This window comes from Scleropages formosus, chromosome 3, assembly GCF_900964775.1.
Source record: "Scleropages formosus chromosome 3, fSclFor1.1, whole genome shotgun sequence".
In the NCBI taxonomy this organism is placed as follows: Eukaryota; Metazoa; Chordata; class Actinopteri; order Osteoglossiformes; family Osteoglossidae; genus Scleropages; species Scleropages formosus.
In genome coordinates, this window is record NC_041808.1 from 20,236,148 (window position 1) to 20,253,660 (window position 17,513).

General features: G+C 48.4%; 1 protein-coding gene across 2 annotated transcripts in view; it reads left to right on the forward strand.

Annotated features, from left to right (window-relative positions):
• The window catches only part of arhgef4 (Rho guanine nucleotide exchange factor (GEF) 4), an 89,086-nt gene that overhangs the window by 19,677 nt on the left and 51,896 nt on the right, over positions 1-17,513 (forward strand). Inside the window, exon 1 of one of the 2 annotated variants that reach the window (XM_029250624.1) lies at positions 6,330-6,501. The exons of the other annotated variant lie outside the window; for it this stretch is intronic. Coding sequence (XP_029106457.1) covers positions 6,463-6,501 — 39 coding nt within the window. The 5' untranslated portion in view covers positions 6,330-6,462. Of the gene's footprint in view, positions 1-6,329; positions 6,502-17,513 lie in introns of those variants that run through there. 2 annotated transcript variants of the gene reach the window in all.

Here is a 17,513-nt window from a genome sequence, read left to right on the forward strand (position 1 = left end):
GAGTACGCAGCAAAGACGGGCAGTTTTACTTCACTGCCCCAACACAGTGCTTCTCGCTCTATAGGATTCAGTGGACCAACGAGTCCGTTGCGTGGCCGGGCTTCCTCTCCCCCGTCAGTCTGGTCACGTGAGGATGAACTGTGATTTATGATCCACTCTGCCGTATCATCAATATCCTCACAGAGATGCCGATTGCACAAGGCTTCCTCTCTGTTCGCTACATATGCTGCTTTTTGCTCACACCAACAGCTGAAAATGATAATCCGGGGAGGTCATCCCCGGTACAGGGAGTTTGGGGGGGGGGGTCGGGGGTCTTCGTAGTGCCGCTGTGTTGGAGCAGAGCTCTCTTGCTTGGTTGGGGGGAGATTTAGGGAGAAGTCCAGAGTTTTTTATGCTCTGTTTGTTTGGGGGGAGTGAAGCAAGACGATGCCAAGCCCTCTGCTACACCGGCCAGGCTCTTTGTACACAGCACAGTCCTGCTGCGAGTCCACCAACATCCCCACTGTCCAATGCTATTAACCCAGGGGGGAATTCAAGGCAGTCTGGAACATTTGTTGCTTTCAGCAAAAGAATTATTAAAAGTGGGGGGGGGGAGAAAAAGAAAAAGAACATCAGCGGAATATCTCACGTTACAAGGTTCTCGCATGGATTAGCCGGGATGGGGGTGGGACACGGATTCCGTAAGCACTGTAGTGAAAGTGACCCCTGTGCTCCCCGTGAGGGCTCGAGTGCGGCGTGCAGGGCACGGTGAAGTAAGCCGTCCGTCCGCAGCTCGCTGCCTTTGACGGAGCAATCTCAGCTGCTGTACTAACTGTACATACCTTCCAGTTACACCCTCCCGCACAGCTGCATGTTTACCAAAGGATCAGGTTGCGCTTGCTGAAGGGCAAAACCAGCACGGCCTTCGCCTGGAGCTCACACCCGGAGTGTCTCGTTCACATGACCGCTTGAACATGCGAAAAAGTGCTCCTTCGGGATCTAATGCAATCTAATGAGTTACTGTTCGTGCCAACAATGCGGGTTTTCTTTTTTTTTTTTTTTTGTGGACAATGACAGGTGTGTGGATCAGTGCGGACCGTTTCACCGGTTCCGTAGGTTGGATCACCCACAGGTTACCAGGAATGCACCGTTCTGCAGCAGCTTTGTTTCGACAGGCATTGCGGAAGGGGTGTGGTGGTCTCTTCAGCCTTGTGCAACGTCTCCGCCTGTAAGCTTTGCCTGCTTATGTAAAAGTCTGCAGATGTACCGTACTGCGATGCCCATAACTGAAGGTACTGACAAGTAGAGTAACTTCTCCAATGTGTACCTTGTTTACACTTTGAGTCGGGGTATGTGACAACATGGAAAGGATAGAGGCTCCTTTCCGTTTTACCACAGGGAGTTTTGCTCATGCAAGCTCTATGAATTTGACTTCATGAGGAGATTCATTTAATACCTTTAATTTGCCTTGCGAGGCATTTCTTCACATTTCGATTTCGTGCACCCCCAAACAGCTGTGCAGCATTTTAATGGAATCTTCTGGTATTTTAGCTTAAATGGTCTCTCTTTTGGGCCTCGGTGACCAATAGCATTTTCACCGTCGAAACCAATGGTAGTTTCATCTTTGATTGATGAAAATTCACCTTCTGAAGAGTTTTTACCAACATGATCTACCTTCGTAAGGTGGGGGGACACTGTGTTTTGGTTCCTAAGTCTCTGAGTTGAGAATTTTCTTGGACACGTGAAATTAACGGCCCTGCGTGTGCTGCTGTCCGCTCGCCCCACCCTACCCTGTCTTTACTTTGACGTATTCACTCAAGTTCCGACGCTGACGCCACGCCTTTCGCCCCTTTGTGCCAGTTTTTGTCCACCGTTGGTTGTTTCACGGGGTCATCTGCTCCATCTCCACATGAACGTCTCACCCTGAATTACGTAGAGGGTGTACAGTCCAAACCGCGTGTGCCAAAGAAATCTTTAGAAGTTTCATATTCTCCGTCTATATTCTGGTTAAACCACCACACAAAGTCTTGCTCTGATGAAGTTATGGAATGTAAGCTAAATGTATTTTATTGTTAAGATCTCTGCCTTGAAGTCCCTTTTTAAATATGTGCATGACTGAAGTGTTTAACTTTTCAACACTTAATCTACATGACAGTTCACAGAGACTCTGGAATGACCTTATTAAATGGCACTATGTGATCGCACCTGTGAAACACCGCTGCCTCGTCTTATGTGAGTGGATCTATTTGTAGATTCTGTCCCTGTGACCAGGTGCTGTTCATAAAATTAACAAATAAAAAAAAAACACTGTACACAGCACACGATACTAAGAGTTGCTGGTTTTGCATCTGTTTTAAGTTTCTTGCGGAAGAAGAGTCTTATCAGCCTTGCATTCCTCAAAAGGAACTGAGATCCTCCCTCGGTGTGGAACGTCCTGCAGGGTTTATGTGGGCGGAGTCTGCTGTAATGCCCTATTTTACGGAAGAGGAGCGGGGAGCGTATTTGGCGTTGTACGATATCTACTGTATGTATTGTAACGACCCGCGTTACTGGTGTTTAGATGGGAAGATGTTTTGTGTAAATAGTTGCATTGTGGGAAACTTGTAAATAGCGTGTGTAACCACTAGGGGCACTTAGGGGGAAAATAATGGGGTGACTATGTCTGCCAGTGAGTAAAGAGAGAGAGCCTGGGGGTGCTAAACAGGTTGGGAAGGCTGGCTGTAGGTGAAGGTGGTATAGGGTATAGGGTATAGGGTATAGCAGTTAGCAAAACTGCCTTCCAAGTAGTTGGATTCCTGGCCAGTGCAGGTCCTGAAAGAAAGGGGGTCCTCAGACCAAGAGCATTATTTCCCTGGTGTTAGTGTTCGAATAAATTGTTTGTAATGAACGCCGTCTCTGCGTCTTTCTTCGCCCCATCCAAACCCACGGCGCTGCGCACCACAGTATTTTTATCTGTCTGACAGTAGTATCTCAAAGGGGGGACGGCAGTGTCCATGTCTTTGAAGAAATACCCCTTTTCTGTGCGTCCGTGTACAGCGTATGTGTGCCGCAGTGAATGTGATCAAGTGTGACGGTCTCAAACGTCCCCATGGTGACCGGGCTCAGCATCTCTTTTGATTTTCTCATGTTTTCAGCATTTTTCGAGACCTCTCATATTTTGTTCTTCTGCCCAACCACCTCAGAGGCCTGACAGCCGCTGTATCGTAGTCTTCTGTCGCCGATGACACGGTGCATGTTGGCCTTGGCACCTTGGGGTTGTCCTGGTGTAAGGATGTTTGGGGACACTTGGGAACCTTCAGGGGTCCTTGAGATTTGGAGAATGTTGAAAGCACAGTGTGTTCTGCTGATACGCAGTATAGCCCCAGTGGGGCTGTGACGGGGCTTGGGTGGACTGGGCTGCTGGGTCGGAAAAACCCTCTCATCCGGCCCTTGTCTGTCGCTTCCCAGGAGCACTGGCCCTGTGCCGGGCTGGGCCGATCGGCTGCCGATCGCCTTTCTGCGTTTTCACATAATAACTACGGGGGTCATTATTGTCGTCCTGGGAACAGGAAAGGGAAAACAGTCTGGGCAGATATCATAGGCCCAGTGAATTGTCTGTTGTTTTGGCAGTGTTGTGGGAGGCAAGGGGGGAGGAGCGTTTTTATCTTGTTTCGTCAGTTGAACTGAAGAGTTGAGGACAGAACAGAGGACAAGGTGCAGCCCTTGGTGGGACTCCATTCCAGTGGAGGACTTTTGCGCTGCAAAGGAAAACACTCTGAGAGGTTGCGTAATGGATCTGGACACATGCTTTGAGCACATGGTCCCCGAGATGATGCTTTCAAACATGCAGCCTTCAAATGGCATATTGTGCAAGATATGAGATGAAATGTCTGTCATGTCAAACTTGATTTTCAAATATGTCGTAATCTAGGCCATTGAAATTAATAGGAAGGAGTATTTTTGGCCTAGTGTCCCGTTGCAGAGGATGCCCGGTTGTCATTTGCTCTTTGTGAACCACTCAGGCGTGGAGTGAGTTACTTACTCTTTGATGATCTTTGTTCCTCATTCTGCTCATTGTCTTCTGAGATTTCCAGAGAGCCGTGCAGTTTCCCAGTTATGATCACACTCTTGCTGAACACGTCAAACATTCCTGTGGTTCCAATTTCTGATGCAGATGCCCCCGAAAAAAAAAAAAAAAAGGCAACAACATCAGTCTTTTTCTTTTGATGTTTTCGGCAAACCGGGACCTGCAGAAAGGAAACGGTCCTTTACGCACCCGAGGAGGCCAGTGGGAACCCGAGGCTGCTGTGTAAAGAACCGTTTCTTCTCTGAACCGTTTCAGTGTGAACCGTCAGTAGCTACAGCAACTGTATCCTTCACATGCAAAGCAGTATAATTCTCAGAAATATTCAGACACTACATTTATTCACTTAGCAGATGCTTTTCTCTTACAACGATACTATGTAGTGTTACTAGCCACACACCGTATTCACCAAGGTGACTTATACTGGGTCACTCATCCATCCATCGGTGGAACACTCTCTCTGTCACTCACACACTATGGGGGAACCTGAACAGCATGTCTTTGGAGTGTGGGAGGAAACCAGAGCACCCGGAAGAAACACACGTAGGCACAGGGAGAACATACAAACTCCACACAGACTGAGTGGGGATCGAACCCCTGTCCTCTCCCACCACCCAGACGCTATGAGACAGCAGGGCTACTCGCTGTGCCACCGTGCTGCTCCCAAGCACTATAAACGCTATGCCCCATTTACACAATACTATTAACTGCTTGATATCATATTTGAAAAATATGATGATATGGTCCTGCACAGATGTCATTTGCAGCCCAGCTGCAGTGCCTTAGTGTGTTTGCAGTGGGCTCTGTGCACACTCATGTGACAGTATAGGGCCAGCTGTGGGGGGGGTCATCAGCACAGCACCTTGTCACACCCACTATGGACATGAACGTTTGAAATTCTCGCTGCGGCCTGGCAGCGCGACAAAATATCACACAAGCCACAGTTGGCCGTGAAATCGTCCGCAGCGTCATATAAAGCAGCGGAGCTCCCGTAAGCGAACAGGGTGACGCGAGAGAGTACAGAGGCAGGAATGCACCTTCTGAAGACTGCCCGGGTTCCAGCTGCTTCCGTACACTGCATGTGCACAGTAGATGGCAGCACTGCCATCGCTTCGAGTCGCCCCTTGAGGCTGTTCAAGTGTTCACCGACAGCCCTGTTAGAAGTAATGATTCCGAGTACCGTCGACAATTATTGTTACAAAAAATACACAGGAATCTAGTCATTTGCATTATTCAATTTTAGTGCAGTTTATTCTAACAATGCAAGATGTATCTTTTATGAGAAAATTTCTGAGTGTTGTTGTTGTTGTTGTTATTATTATTGTTATCATCATCATCATCATCATCCTACCATATCACAGCTGTTAAAATTCACAGTTTATACATTCTCATACAGTGTATGCGCCATGTGAGGAATTTGCACTGGTGTCCAACATTGTTTAAGCAACTCGGTATTATGTTCCACTTGAACGAGTTATTATTTTTGAATTTCTGAGGTTTTCGTTCTGCGCATTGTGAAAAATCAAGGGCAGAGATTGAAGTGACCTTCATGTTAAAGGCAACGTGTGTGAAATGGAGAGACGCTGGGATGACCTCACCCCGCTGTGTTCTGTGACCTTTCCCCTCACCCGTGTGTGTCGGTGTGAGGAACACACTATTTGTGCGCACGGTGAAGGTTAACGAGCTCTACTGGGCCTCCTCGGATCCCGGGTCGACCCGCCATCCCACCGAAGGCACAGAACAAACACAAGGCCGTGTGTGTGTGTGTGTGTGAAGGGGACGCTCCCATCAGCATGTGGACATTTCGAGATCCGCCGCTTCCCTAGACACAGATAGGGACCCTTGAAGCAGTGCCCTGTGTGTGCGTGTGTGTGTGTGTGTGTGTGTGTGTGTGTGTGTGTGTGTGTGTGTGGTTGAACAGCATCATGTGTTCCTCACAGCGCTGTGTCTTTCTTTCTCGGATCGTTTGTGGGGTTGAAATGACCTCATCGACACCGCACCCCTTTCCTTCTCTTGCGCCCTTTCCCTGGGCCCCCTCTCTCCGTGTCACCACAAGCCCATTAGCATGTTGCACAATTAAAGCAGGGGGCCAAGGGGGTGAACCGCTAAAAGACCACAGAGCCGGCCCTCAGGTTTTGGGGAAGTGCATCCCGGCCCGGCTGCCTGCGCACGGCTGCGCAGGAAAGTCCTCGTTGTTATGCAACTCCTCAGCATAATCTACTGGCATTGCACGCTCTCTCGCTCGCTCGCTCGCTCTCTCTCTCGCTCGCGCGGTCCCCTTGCTCCCCCACTCGGCTGCTGCCCTGCGGTAAGGCGTTCCGGAGCAGCAACAAGTGTGCGTACGCGGGCGGTGCGAGCGGAGCGCGGCCGGGCCGCGGAGCGCGCGGGCAGAGGGGCTCTCCTTCAGCAGCGCCCTCGACATGCTCAGCATCATGTGTTTCCTCCGCAGCTTCTTCAAGGTAAGGGCCGCGTGTCGCCGAGCCCGTCGGGGGGCCCGGCCGCGCCGTTATTCTTTGCTCCGCCGCTTTGCCCGCGACAACTTGTTTTGCTCCAGTTCAGGAGATGATCTCAGTCGGCCCTGCCGGAGATCTCGTCTCAGGAAATTTCTCTTACTTTTCCTTCCATGACCTCAGCGGTGGGTCGGTGCCGCATGTACTTTGGCAAAGGGTGTCTGTCTTCGGTCTTTTTACTCTCTGACAGTAGTTGGCAAACACCGCGGCTCATTTTTTTCACGTCCCCCCTCACGTTGGCAGTGTAACTTGACGGCGGTCGCCTGTGTCGGCGCTGAGAGTCCTGCACCAAGAGTCTGTTGGATCTGCGGTATTTTTTACTCCGCTGCACCGTGGCGGGACGGCGAAGCCCCACCACCCCCATGCGGCGCTCCTGCCCCCTGCTTCTGCTCTTCTGTGTGCCTGGAGTGCTGTTGTCCCCTGCGTTGCCATGGTAGCCAGAGGGCAAAGGGTGGCAGGCGACACCCTTAGACTAGCTAATCACAAGAGCAGTTCTGGAGAAAAATGGTGCCACATGTGACTCGTTTCCATGTTTTGCTACGGTTCTATAGGAAAGTCGTGGCGCGAGGAATTAACGTCTATTTGATTTCTTTCCAGAAGACAAAGTGGGCATTTACTTAGTTATGCAGGTTGCATAGTGGTTAGAGATGCTGCTCACACGTGAAGGACCCAGGTTCGAGTGCCACCTCCTACTGCAGTACCCCTGATCAAGGTACTCGCCCTACACTGATAGAGTAAAAATTAGCCATTTGTACAGATGGGTAAATCATCAAGTTGTTTTGGAGAAAGCGTTGGCCAGATGAATAAATGACTGAAAAACTAACGCAACTATCATCTGAGAATGGACTTTACTGGCCTCCAGATTAAACCACCCGCCTCTAGGGATCCGAAGTGAAAGACTGCAACTTCGCAGCACCTGTTGCTGCAGTGAGGAAGGAATTTGCTGGCAGTGGGCTGGATGTGGGGTGCAGGGTGGGGATGGGTAGGGATGGGTGGGTGGGACAGGGTTGGGTCCCTTCCTCGATGCATAATAGCTCAGTGCTGGTGGTTTTAGATGCCTCCCTGTCTGCTTGAACAGTCCACAGGCACAGCTGTCATACCAGCCTGGTTCCAGCATGCCAGGGGAGGACTGTGAGTCATACAGGGATGGAGCTTGGACCCAAAGGGAGGAGACTGAGGTGCGGGCGCTGCGTCACTTCTCACGTGAGAGCGAGGTGCCCTAGGCTGTGCACATGAGATGTGCCAGCAAAGCTGTTACTGACCGATTAATTGCTTTAGACGTTTTTCTTTAGACACGGCAGCAGACTTTGTGTTTTTAAAAAGAAAAAACAGACACACACACTGGCTGAACCGCTTGTCCCATACGGGGTCATGGGGAACCGGAGCCTAACTCGGCAACACAGGGCGTAAGGCTGGAGGGAGAGGGGAGACACCCAGGACGGGACACCAGTCCATTGCAAGGCACCCCAAGCGGGATTCAAACCCCAGACCCATCGGAGAGCAGGACCCGGTCCAACACACTGCACCACCGTGCCCCCCCGTTTTTTTTACATTTACATTAATTCATTTAGCAGACGCTTTTCTTCAAAACGATGTACACCTCAGAGAGAAATACAATGAGTGCGTGACATCGACAAAAGGAGAGATTTGGATGCAAACACATGATTCTGCAGTAGTTTTCATATTTCATCATATGAACATCATACATCACACAAGTAGCTGCATAAAGATTTATCCATTTCCGTGAGCAATATATCATGTAAAGTTTAAAAATGTTAACCATTAATAAACCAGTTATCCCTCTTGGATGTAGAATGACGGTGACCAGTCCATTTGACTAGTCACAGTGCCGCCTGCTGAATACCCGTGGACAGGATCTTTCGGGAACTCCTCTTAACAGTCTTCGCATCTTCTTTGAGTGCCCATAGTAAATATTAAGAACAGTGTGTATGTGTCTGGTCTTGATGTAGATTTCTGCTAAAAAAAGTAACAGAAAGGGTGACCTCTGTCAAACATTGCCCGAGAGGCTGCTGGGCCTGTTAACTGTACAAGTAAAAATGCAGTTCCGTAAATGGTCACGCTGTGAAATTATTAACTCTCTAAGTTACTTTGGTCAAATGTGTGCTAAGCAGAAGAAGCCAAAAACAATCCTCAATTAAAAATATTATTGCTTTAAAAAAGTACTCTGGTATTCATACTGGAGGGGGGTGCAGTGGGTTGAACCTGGTCCTGCTCTCCGGTGGGTCTGGGGTTCGAGTCCCGCTTGGGGTGCCTTGCAGTGGACTGGTGTCCCATCCTGGGAGCGTCCCCTCCCCCTCCAGCCTTATGCCCTGTGTTGTCGGGTTAGGCTCTGGCTCCTCGTGACCCCGCATGGGACAAGCAGTTTCAGAAAGTGTGTGTGTGTGTGTGTGTGTGTGTGTGTGTGTGTGTGTATTCGTACTGAGCAAATGTAAAAAAGCACGAGGTCAAAAAACTACTCAACAAGTTACTGTTACCTTGTGAAAAGTACAGATGTATGTTTTCAGCAAATTAAATCACCTGAAAATATACATTCAGATTGTGCTGTATGGATTCATAACAATGAATACACTTTTATATGAGTTTCTGCTTTGCTAGGTACCCTGAACTGATATTCTGTTTTTCGTTCATGGACAAAGTATGCTGGACCGGCCAGTGAGGAAATAAAGCAGTCGGACAGAGAATCCAGTAATTACTGTACCTCACAGCGTGCTGTACCTTGTGTTGCCCTGCAGTGGACTGGTGTCCTGTCCAGGGTGTACCCCGTCTGGTGCCCGATGCTTTTGGGATAGGCTGCCGCATCCTACGCTGGACAAGTGCTTATCAGTAATGAATGAAAGAATTAACTCCGGTGGCGGCTAAGGAAAGGAAGGAAATCTCTGCCGTGAAGCTTCAGATATGAAGTGCCGAAGTACATCGATGAGGGCGGAAGAAAGACGTGCGCCTAATGTTCCGAACGAGTGTGAACGTTGTGTTAGTTGGAAACCTGTTGTAACGTGAGATATGTACTGTGTCGACTGCTTATGTATTTGAAGGAACAGATTTTGTTGTCCTGCTGTGGATGTGCACACCTGAGTGGTGAGGGCCCACAGCTCCCGAGGAGGCAGACTACTTGAGCAGCGCTTTCAGACAAACCTGTCTTCCCTGGCTGCAGGGAGGGAATCGAGGGAATCGCCTGTCTGTAATTCGCAGCGCACTCTCAGCCAACTGAACACAAGGCCAAATACCTAGATTTCGGGGGTCCCCAGGTGAACGTCTCCCCAAACCAAGCACCTGGCAGCAGCTACGCGGTTCACTCGCCCGTATACTGCATTTTACAGCAAGTTCCTCACGGGCGCCCGTCAAGGCATGCGTGAAACAGTCCAGCAGGCTGAGATGACTTCAGAAGCACTCAAAGGCATCTCGGTTCCTTCTAGGCCCTTCTTCTGCGCTCTCTCGTTAGCACAACCAACTGCTGTAATGTATTTACTTAGGCAATGCAGAGTGCACTTCCCATACACCAGTGCAAGGCTTTTCCGCTTCTCCTGGCCCATCTAGAGCTGAGCGTGCGAAGCGGCGGGGACTTATTTGTGCGTCTGTCCGAATATGTACCGTACGTCATTGTGTCTGACACGTCTGAGCTTCTCCGTGTGTTGTTCGGATCGGAACTTGCGCGATGCTCGCGACGGGTGATGCCCGATTGTGGCCCCCCTCTGCTCAGGAGGAAAAATATGTTGGCGTTGATGTAATGGAATGGATTAGAGACGACAACAGTTAATGAGAAGTACAGTGAGAGCAACAATAAACTCTGCTGTGTCTGGGTGTGCCTGTGTTTTCATAATATATAAATTCAAAATGGTTACGAGTCGGTCTTTGTGTGCCGTGTGTGTGTGTGTGTGTGTGTGTGTGTGTGTGTGTGTGTATATTCATCTATACACTCCCTATGGAGAAAGGGCCAAGGTGTTACATCTCAAGCCTTTGTCCCAAATGCCGGTGCTTCTCCTTCTGGGACAGGTGAACGTGGAAGTGAAATGCTGATCAGGAAAAGTCGTCGTCTTTTTGGACCTGAACCACGCAAGTCAGCTGCCGGCTGCCTGGCTGAGGGCAAACGGGCCAGGAGCGGAACGGGGCTGCACGGTACCCTCTACACTCAACAAAGCGGCCAGTGGGTACCGAGGGTCACTTTTCTCACCTCGTTGTAGCGTGACACATCCTCCGAGTGTCACGGTGCACATTTCCTGGAGAGAGATGTTCCATGAGACACACCAGCTGTCTGCAGGGTTGGGGGGCTTCCTGGCTCCTGCCTTCAGTCTACAGAGTTACAGAGTATGGATGTCATAGCAGATCCCTCTAAACAGGGAGGATGTACTGAGTTCTAGATCCTCTAAATGCTTCAAAGGTGAATACCTGAACTGAACCGAGAGTTTCAAATTCAAGATTCAAGAGTTTATTGTCACGTGCGCAGCGAACAGTTCGTTACACCATACAATGAAATTCTTACTCTGTGAATCCTCTCAGCAGCCCATGACATAAATTGTAAGGACATAAGGAAAGAAAAACACAAGGTGTAAATCACAAATTTACAGAAATTGCTATTAGTGCAAAATCACAAATTTACAAAAATTACTATTAGTGCAAAAATCCAAGAAACGAAGTTATATACGTATAAATATACAGTATGGGGCAGTGGGTGGCGTAGCGGTTACAACCGCTGCTTTGAACTCAGAAGACCCGGTTCCTACCCCATCTTCCTGCTGTAATTAACTCTAAAGTTGTTCCACTAAAAGTATCCCAGCAGTGTAGATGGGTAAATCACTGTAAGTAGCCTAACATTGTAAGCCACTTTGGAGAAAAGCATCAGATAAATGAATAAATGTAAATATACAGTATGTACTTGGGTCTCGCAGAGCAATAAAATGGATTAACAAACATTCCTGTTGTTACTATGATGTCAGATACTGGGCTCTCTAGTTCTTAGCGATGGATTTAGTGCTGTACTTAGTAGGTCAGCTTTCTCATGGCGCCTAACAAAAGCGATCCTTTTTGGTGCCGTAACTGGGTTTGTGTTGTCAGAGTTGCGATCGGAAGCTTTGGTTGTACAGAAATAAAGCGCACGGTCTTCTTTTATGTTTCAATTTTCCTAAGGACCTCTCTTGTCCTTGCAACCAGTCTGCAACAAGCCCACCAGAAAACATCCTGCGCTCCTGCGCTCTAAAGTCCACTGATCCAAATCTAGCGACCGTAGCTGAAGAAGTGGCACCTGGGGTGTTGGGCTTATCTCAGTGATGCAGCGCTGAGCTTCTCGGTGATGTGCAGCCTTGGTTATGGAGATGAGGGAGGCTCTAGCCAGGACTGGCAGTCCTCTTGGCAGTGTCCTCACAGTCCATGCTTATGGCACTATGCAGCGGAAATCAGGTGTGTCTGATTCCTGTGTTTATTTTGTGGTGCATGTGCTTGCTTGAAGAGAGAAAAAAAAAAAAAAAATCTGGCAGTTTATAGTGTCATCATAATTAATCTGAAGTGACAATTATTTTACTGTTTGTTTATATTATAACTAAATTAACGTCGAGCAGTTAATCTAGGGAGCTGCGGTCTGCATTTCTAAGTAAGCGTCCTACTAAAAATTGCTCTTTTTAATTAAAGGGCTGCACTTGTTTAAATTTAATGTAAGCACACAGGTTTTATTAGAAGTACGGAAGGTCCACATTGAGCAACTGTTCTGTTGTTAGTGTGCTTGATGGCCAGGGTGTGTTCTGTAGTGGTGTTCTCCGGGAACACGGCTTCTGGGCCTGGAGATAATTAACTCTGGGGGGAATTGCTGGATTGTTCCTTCTTTCCCATAGAGATATCCGCTTGTGTTGTAAAGCAGAGGATCGCAGCGTGTTGTGGAATGTTTGTCCTTTGCTGTTGCCATGGGCGCAGGGATGTGTACGTAAATTGGCACGCTGGTATGGTGAGTCAAAGCACATGGTACCCCACCTACTGGAGGGCGCCGAGGGCGCCAAGGCCCCACTTCCCCCGCTCGTAGTCCAGGTAAATACTACCCTGCTCCAGTGTGGCTCCGCCCAGAGCCCAGGTATGGGTCCTCACTCTAGGCTAGCTCAAAAGGTGTCCTCCTGGTGAGGCTGGGTTTTATTACATAACCTGTCCATAACCTGCTCAACCGCTCCTGCTCCAGGAGGCTGTCTAAGGACACAAAATACTCTCGGCAAATGAGATGATGACAGTGCTGAGGTCACAGGTCGACGTCTGCTCTCTAATCTGGGAGACACTGCGCTTGATCACATAATAGGTGCCGAATACCAAACTCCCTGGGAGGAGTTGTTATTCCCAAAAGGAAGACGTGCTCCGACAAGATGCCGCGTTCATAAATGTACACAACAGCAGCTCCCTTTGGTGTGGCAAAACATGTATAAATTATTTCAATTACTTGTTTTATTAACTTTTTAATCATGAATGCATTCGAGATAAAATCCAACATGATGTATGTCGGACATCTGTACCTATCTCATTCCACCAATAGGAAAAAGGCTTTATTGCGCAAGGAACAGTAAATATACCAGTTTTCCTGTTATAAGAAGAACCAGCTGGAGGTAGCTTGTAGTGCAGTGAAATGCAATGTAGTGCTTAGCACTGCTGCTTTTTGGCCCAAAGGTTGCAGGTTTGATTGCCACCTCCACCCGTAGTACCCCTAAGCAACGTGCTTACCTAAAATTGATCCAGTAAAATTGCACAACTCTATAAATGGGTAAATAACTGTAAGTACCTTAACATTGTAAGTCCCTTTGGAGAAAAGTGTCAGCTATATGAATAAATAACAACCGTGGCAAGGTCCGGACAGCGTCTCACATGGGACTATATTGTGGCGTGCAGCGCCGTGGGTTTGGATGGGGCGAAGAAGGACGCGGAGGCAGCGTTCATCTCGAACGTTTTATTCGAACACCGGCGCACAGGGAAAAAAAAAAAAAAACGCTCTCGGTCCGAGGACCCCGTTTCCTCCGGGACCTGCGCGTCTAGCCGGCCTTCCCGGCCTGCTTAGCGCCCCCAGGCTCTCTTCTCTTTATCCCCCTGGCAGATGCAGATACCCACTTATATTCCCTGTACGTCACCAAACCCTAACCTGTTATATTAAACGCATTTCCCGCTAAAACAGTAACGCGGGTCGTTATAGTATTTACTGCAAGTCCCACGGAGGGAGCTGAGGGCTGTCGTAACAGCAGCTGGACCGCTTCACCTTGACAAAGAACTGTCTTCAGCTGTCCGGTTCTTTGTTCTCACTTCTGTTGCTGCTGGCGAGCAAAAGAGATGAGCTGATTTTGCTGGAATGATTAATGTGCTCTGCATGGTGTGGCACACGGGGGCAGCAAGGGCACCTACCAGAGGCAGGCAACATGGAATCCGGCTTGTCCTGCCCACTCTGCTGCTAGCCCCTTCATGTCTGTTGTGTGTGTGTGTGTGTGTGTGATCTGTGGCAAGCGTGAGACATCATACCGTACGGTGTTCGATATACCTTCCCACCGCTTTTTTCATCCTATCCTTTAAAAGGCCTTCTCTTCTCTCTAATTAAAAATCATGTTCATAATCTGCTTTCATTGTGGAGACTTTGCTTTATTTAGAGATTAGCAGATGACTGGGCAAGCACAAAGTAATCTCTTCATCAGAGTCGGGACCATGGTGGACAAGTGAGAGAGCGATGCTTAGATGGCTAGACTTGTCTTTGTGTTAGCATCTGACCTCCAGGATTCCTCTATAGTTTGAGCCCAGTTTATTTCCGGCACAGGGTGGTTGCAGACAAAAGGCGAGTTGGCCAACGGTCATGGTCTGGAGTGCTTATACGAACAGCTTATCGGCATCGCACGCTCCCCCTGACCTCCAGAGTTTGTGAGATACCAGAGAGGCTAATCGCATGAACTGAAAAGCGGGCAAAATGTTCACGCAAAGTCACGTCGTCGCACGAATGCTTCACCAGTCAAACTCTTGCACTTTTTCGCATTTCGTTTAGTTGATCTCGCTCTTAGGGACTTTGATTCATTAAAGTACAAAAATTTTAGGTGAAATCAGCTGACGAAACACCAAACCGCAACGCAAAGTTAACAAGTCCGTTAATGAAAATACCATATTGGGCGAAGAAGCGAGGTACGGCTCAAAAACAGCTTTGGTTATTCAAGGGCAAAACAAAATGTGAAATATGAAAACGTTATTAACCTTGCATTTGAAAACAAAGGATGGACCGTTTGGAATTCAGCTGTTTGAAAGTACTTGGTACTTGATCATTCTGTCACACTAAGGGTCAGGGTGGGTTACTTTCCTCTCACACTGGTGTCATTCTGAGTAAGTCTTATTTTGGAAACGTTGGAAGGTGGTGTGAAACTGGAAACGCTGCGGTTTTACCATGGAACGGCAAAAGAACTATGGCACGTGACACTCCTAACTTGCCCGGTACTACGAAGGTTAATGTTGGGGTCGTAGGTGCTCCCTTCCTCTTTCCTCAGGCTGCTATCTACACCCTTGCTGTCACAGTCCTCTGCTCACACTCTGTTTTTCTTCTTGCCCCCTGTCGTGGTGGGAGATGACCCCCGTGGGATGAGCTCATTCCGCCGACGGTCACTAGCAGAACACCGGCACGCATCCTCCAAGCTGCCCGCTTGTTTCCGACACGCCCCGGTTTGCATTTATCTGTTGAAACCGTCTGCTTTGGGAACAGAGTCTGAAGGCTTATGTACAGAAGGAGAGCGCGGTTATCGTTCATCAGAAAACGTGACTGGAACTTGCATAGCCGTGGGGGCTGCAGCGAGTGCACCTCTGTGCTGTGTGTCTGCAGTTTCCCTTCTTGCCGTTTCAGCAGCGCTGTGTTGCTTCTGCTCCTTTCACTGGATCTCAGGTGAAAAAGTTAGTACCGGGAAACAGGCAGGGCTGTTTGTGCTTCTCACTCTAATATTTCCAGTAGTTTACTTGAAACACGTCTTACTTTGCTACCAGACGGACACAGACTGAATACATTTACCTCCATTATCCAGTTCCAATTCATCCCTGAAAACACAATGTATATGGAAAACCCAGATAATGAAATTACACACACACACACACACACACACACACACACACACACACACACACACACACTGTCTGAAACCGCTTGTTCCAAGTGGGGTCATGGCGAACCAGAGCCTAACATAGGACACAAGGTCGGAGGGAGAGGGGACACACCCAGGACGGGACGCCAGTCCGTCGCAAGGCACCCCAAGCGGGACTCAACCCCTAGACCCGCCAGAGAGCGGGAGCCGGCCAAACCAGCTGCGCCACCACGTCCCCCCAGATAATGACATAAAATTTTTTCCGTTCCATTATTTATTATAGATACAGCACAGTGGCACAGCGGATAGTGCTGCTGTCTCACAGTGCCTGGCTGGTGTAAGAGGGTGTAGGTTCGATTCCCCACTCAGTCTGTGTGGAGTCTGCATGTTCTCCCTGTGTCTGCGTGGGTTTCCTGCGGGTGCTCTCGTTTCCTCCCACTGTCCAAATACATGCTGTTCAGGTTCCCCCATAGTGTATGAGTGACGAAGAGAGTGTGTTCCACTGATGTATGGATGAGGGACCCATTGTAAGTAGTGCATCTAGCAGTGTAAGTCACCACGGTGAATAAGGTGTGTGGACTGGTAACACTACGTAGAATTCGTTCAGTCGCTTTGGAGAAAAGCATCTGCTAAGTAAATAAACGTAAATGTAATTCACCCCAAAATCACCCTGCATGATGTCATAAGAAAAATATTGTGACACATTAAAGTAGAATAATAATTGACAAAACTACAGAAAATTTTGAGAAGTACACACACACACACACACCGTCTGAAACCGCTTGTCCTGAGTGGGGTTGCAGCGAGCTGGAGCCTAACCCGGCAACATGGGGCGCAGGGCTGTAGGGGACACACCCAGGACGGGACACTAGTCCGTCACAAGGCACCCCAAGCAGAATTCGAACCACAGACCCATCACAGAACAGGACCTGGCCAAACCCGCTGCACCATGCCCCTCCCATTTTGAAAAGTATTGATTTCATAAAGTAAACTTGTGATGGTGTTTTGACTGGCTGAACACAAAAGCCACATTTAAAAACCTGAATAATTAGAAAATAAAAGCAAACATGGGCAAAACAGAAGATTCAAACACAAACACGTAAATACTCAAGCTACACTGTAATGTGCCTGGCCACAACTGATAGTACAGGTACACAGTTCCCACAATGCAGTGCGTCTCTCATGGTCTCTCATACAGCCACTTTGCACAATTTTCAAATGGGGTCTCAGTTTTTGCATTGGACCGAATGCCATTGGTCCAGACTAGATGTTGCAGACCAGATAAATGAAAATTTGTACCAATCAGTGATAAGGGGTATTATAATCGTACACCACGTAAGTTAACAACTGGATATAGGAGATTGAGTCACAGGGGGTCAATGTGTTCAACTGCTTTTGTCCTCCCTATCAGCTTTGTGTCATCTGAAAGCATCAGCATCTTCCCTTTAGAAGATCACCATGCCATTTTGTTGGGGGCCTAATTATAGATCTAGGAGCAGCTAGCGAGTCTCTGGTGTGAGTTCGGAACCTGCACCGAGCCTTGTGTGAACTCTCTCTTGCAGATCTACCATCGGGTTCCCAAGTGTCCCTCTGTTGCCCTCTAAACTCTGTCTTCAGCCCACTGAATACAAAATGCTCAAACTTGCAAAACTGTCCAAATCAGCTGCTGAAGATATCCTAGCTTTTGGGTAAAAAAAAGACCTTTTCAGGGAGACCAAGAACAATATGCTCCCAAGAGAGATGGAGCATGACTGGTATTCATGAGAGAGCACTACCTACGGCTGCTGCACAGCTGTCTGGAGCTTTTCCTGAGTGGTAAAAGGTCCATTGCGTTGACTTTGTCTCGCAGCGAAAAAGCACCGTTAATTTTGAGCGATAATACTGTGCTTT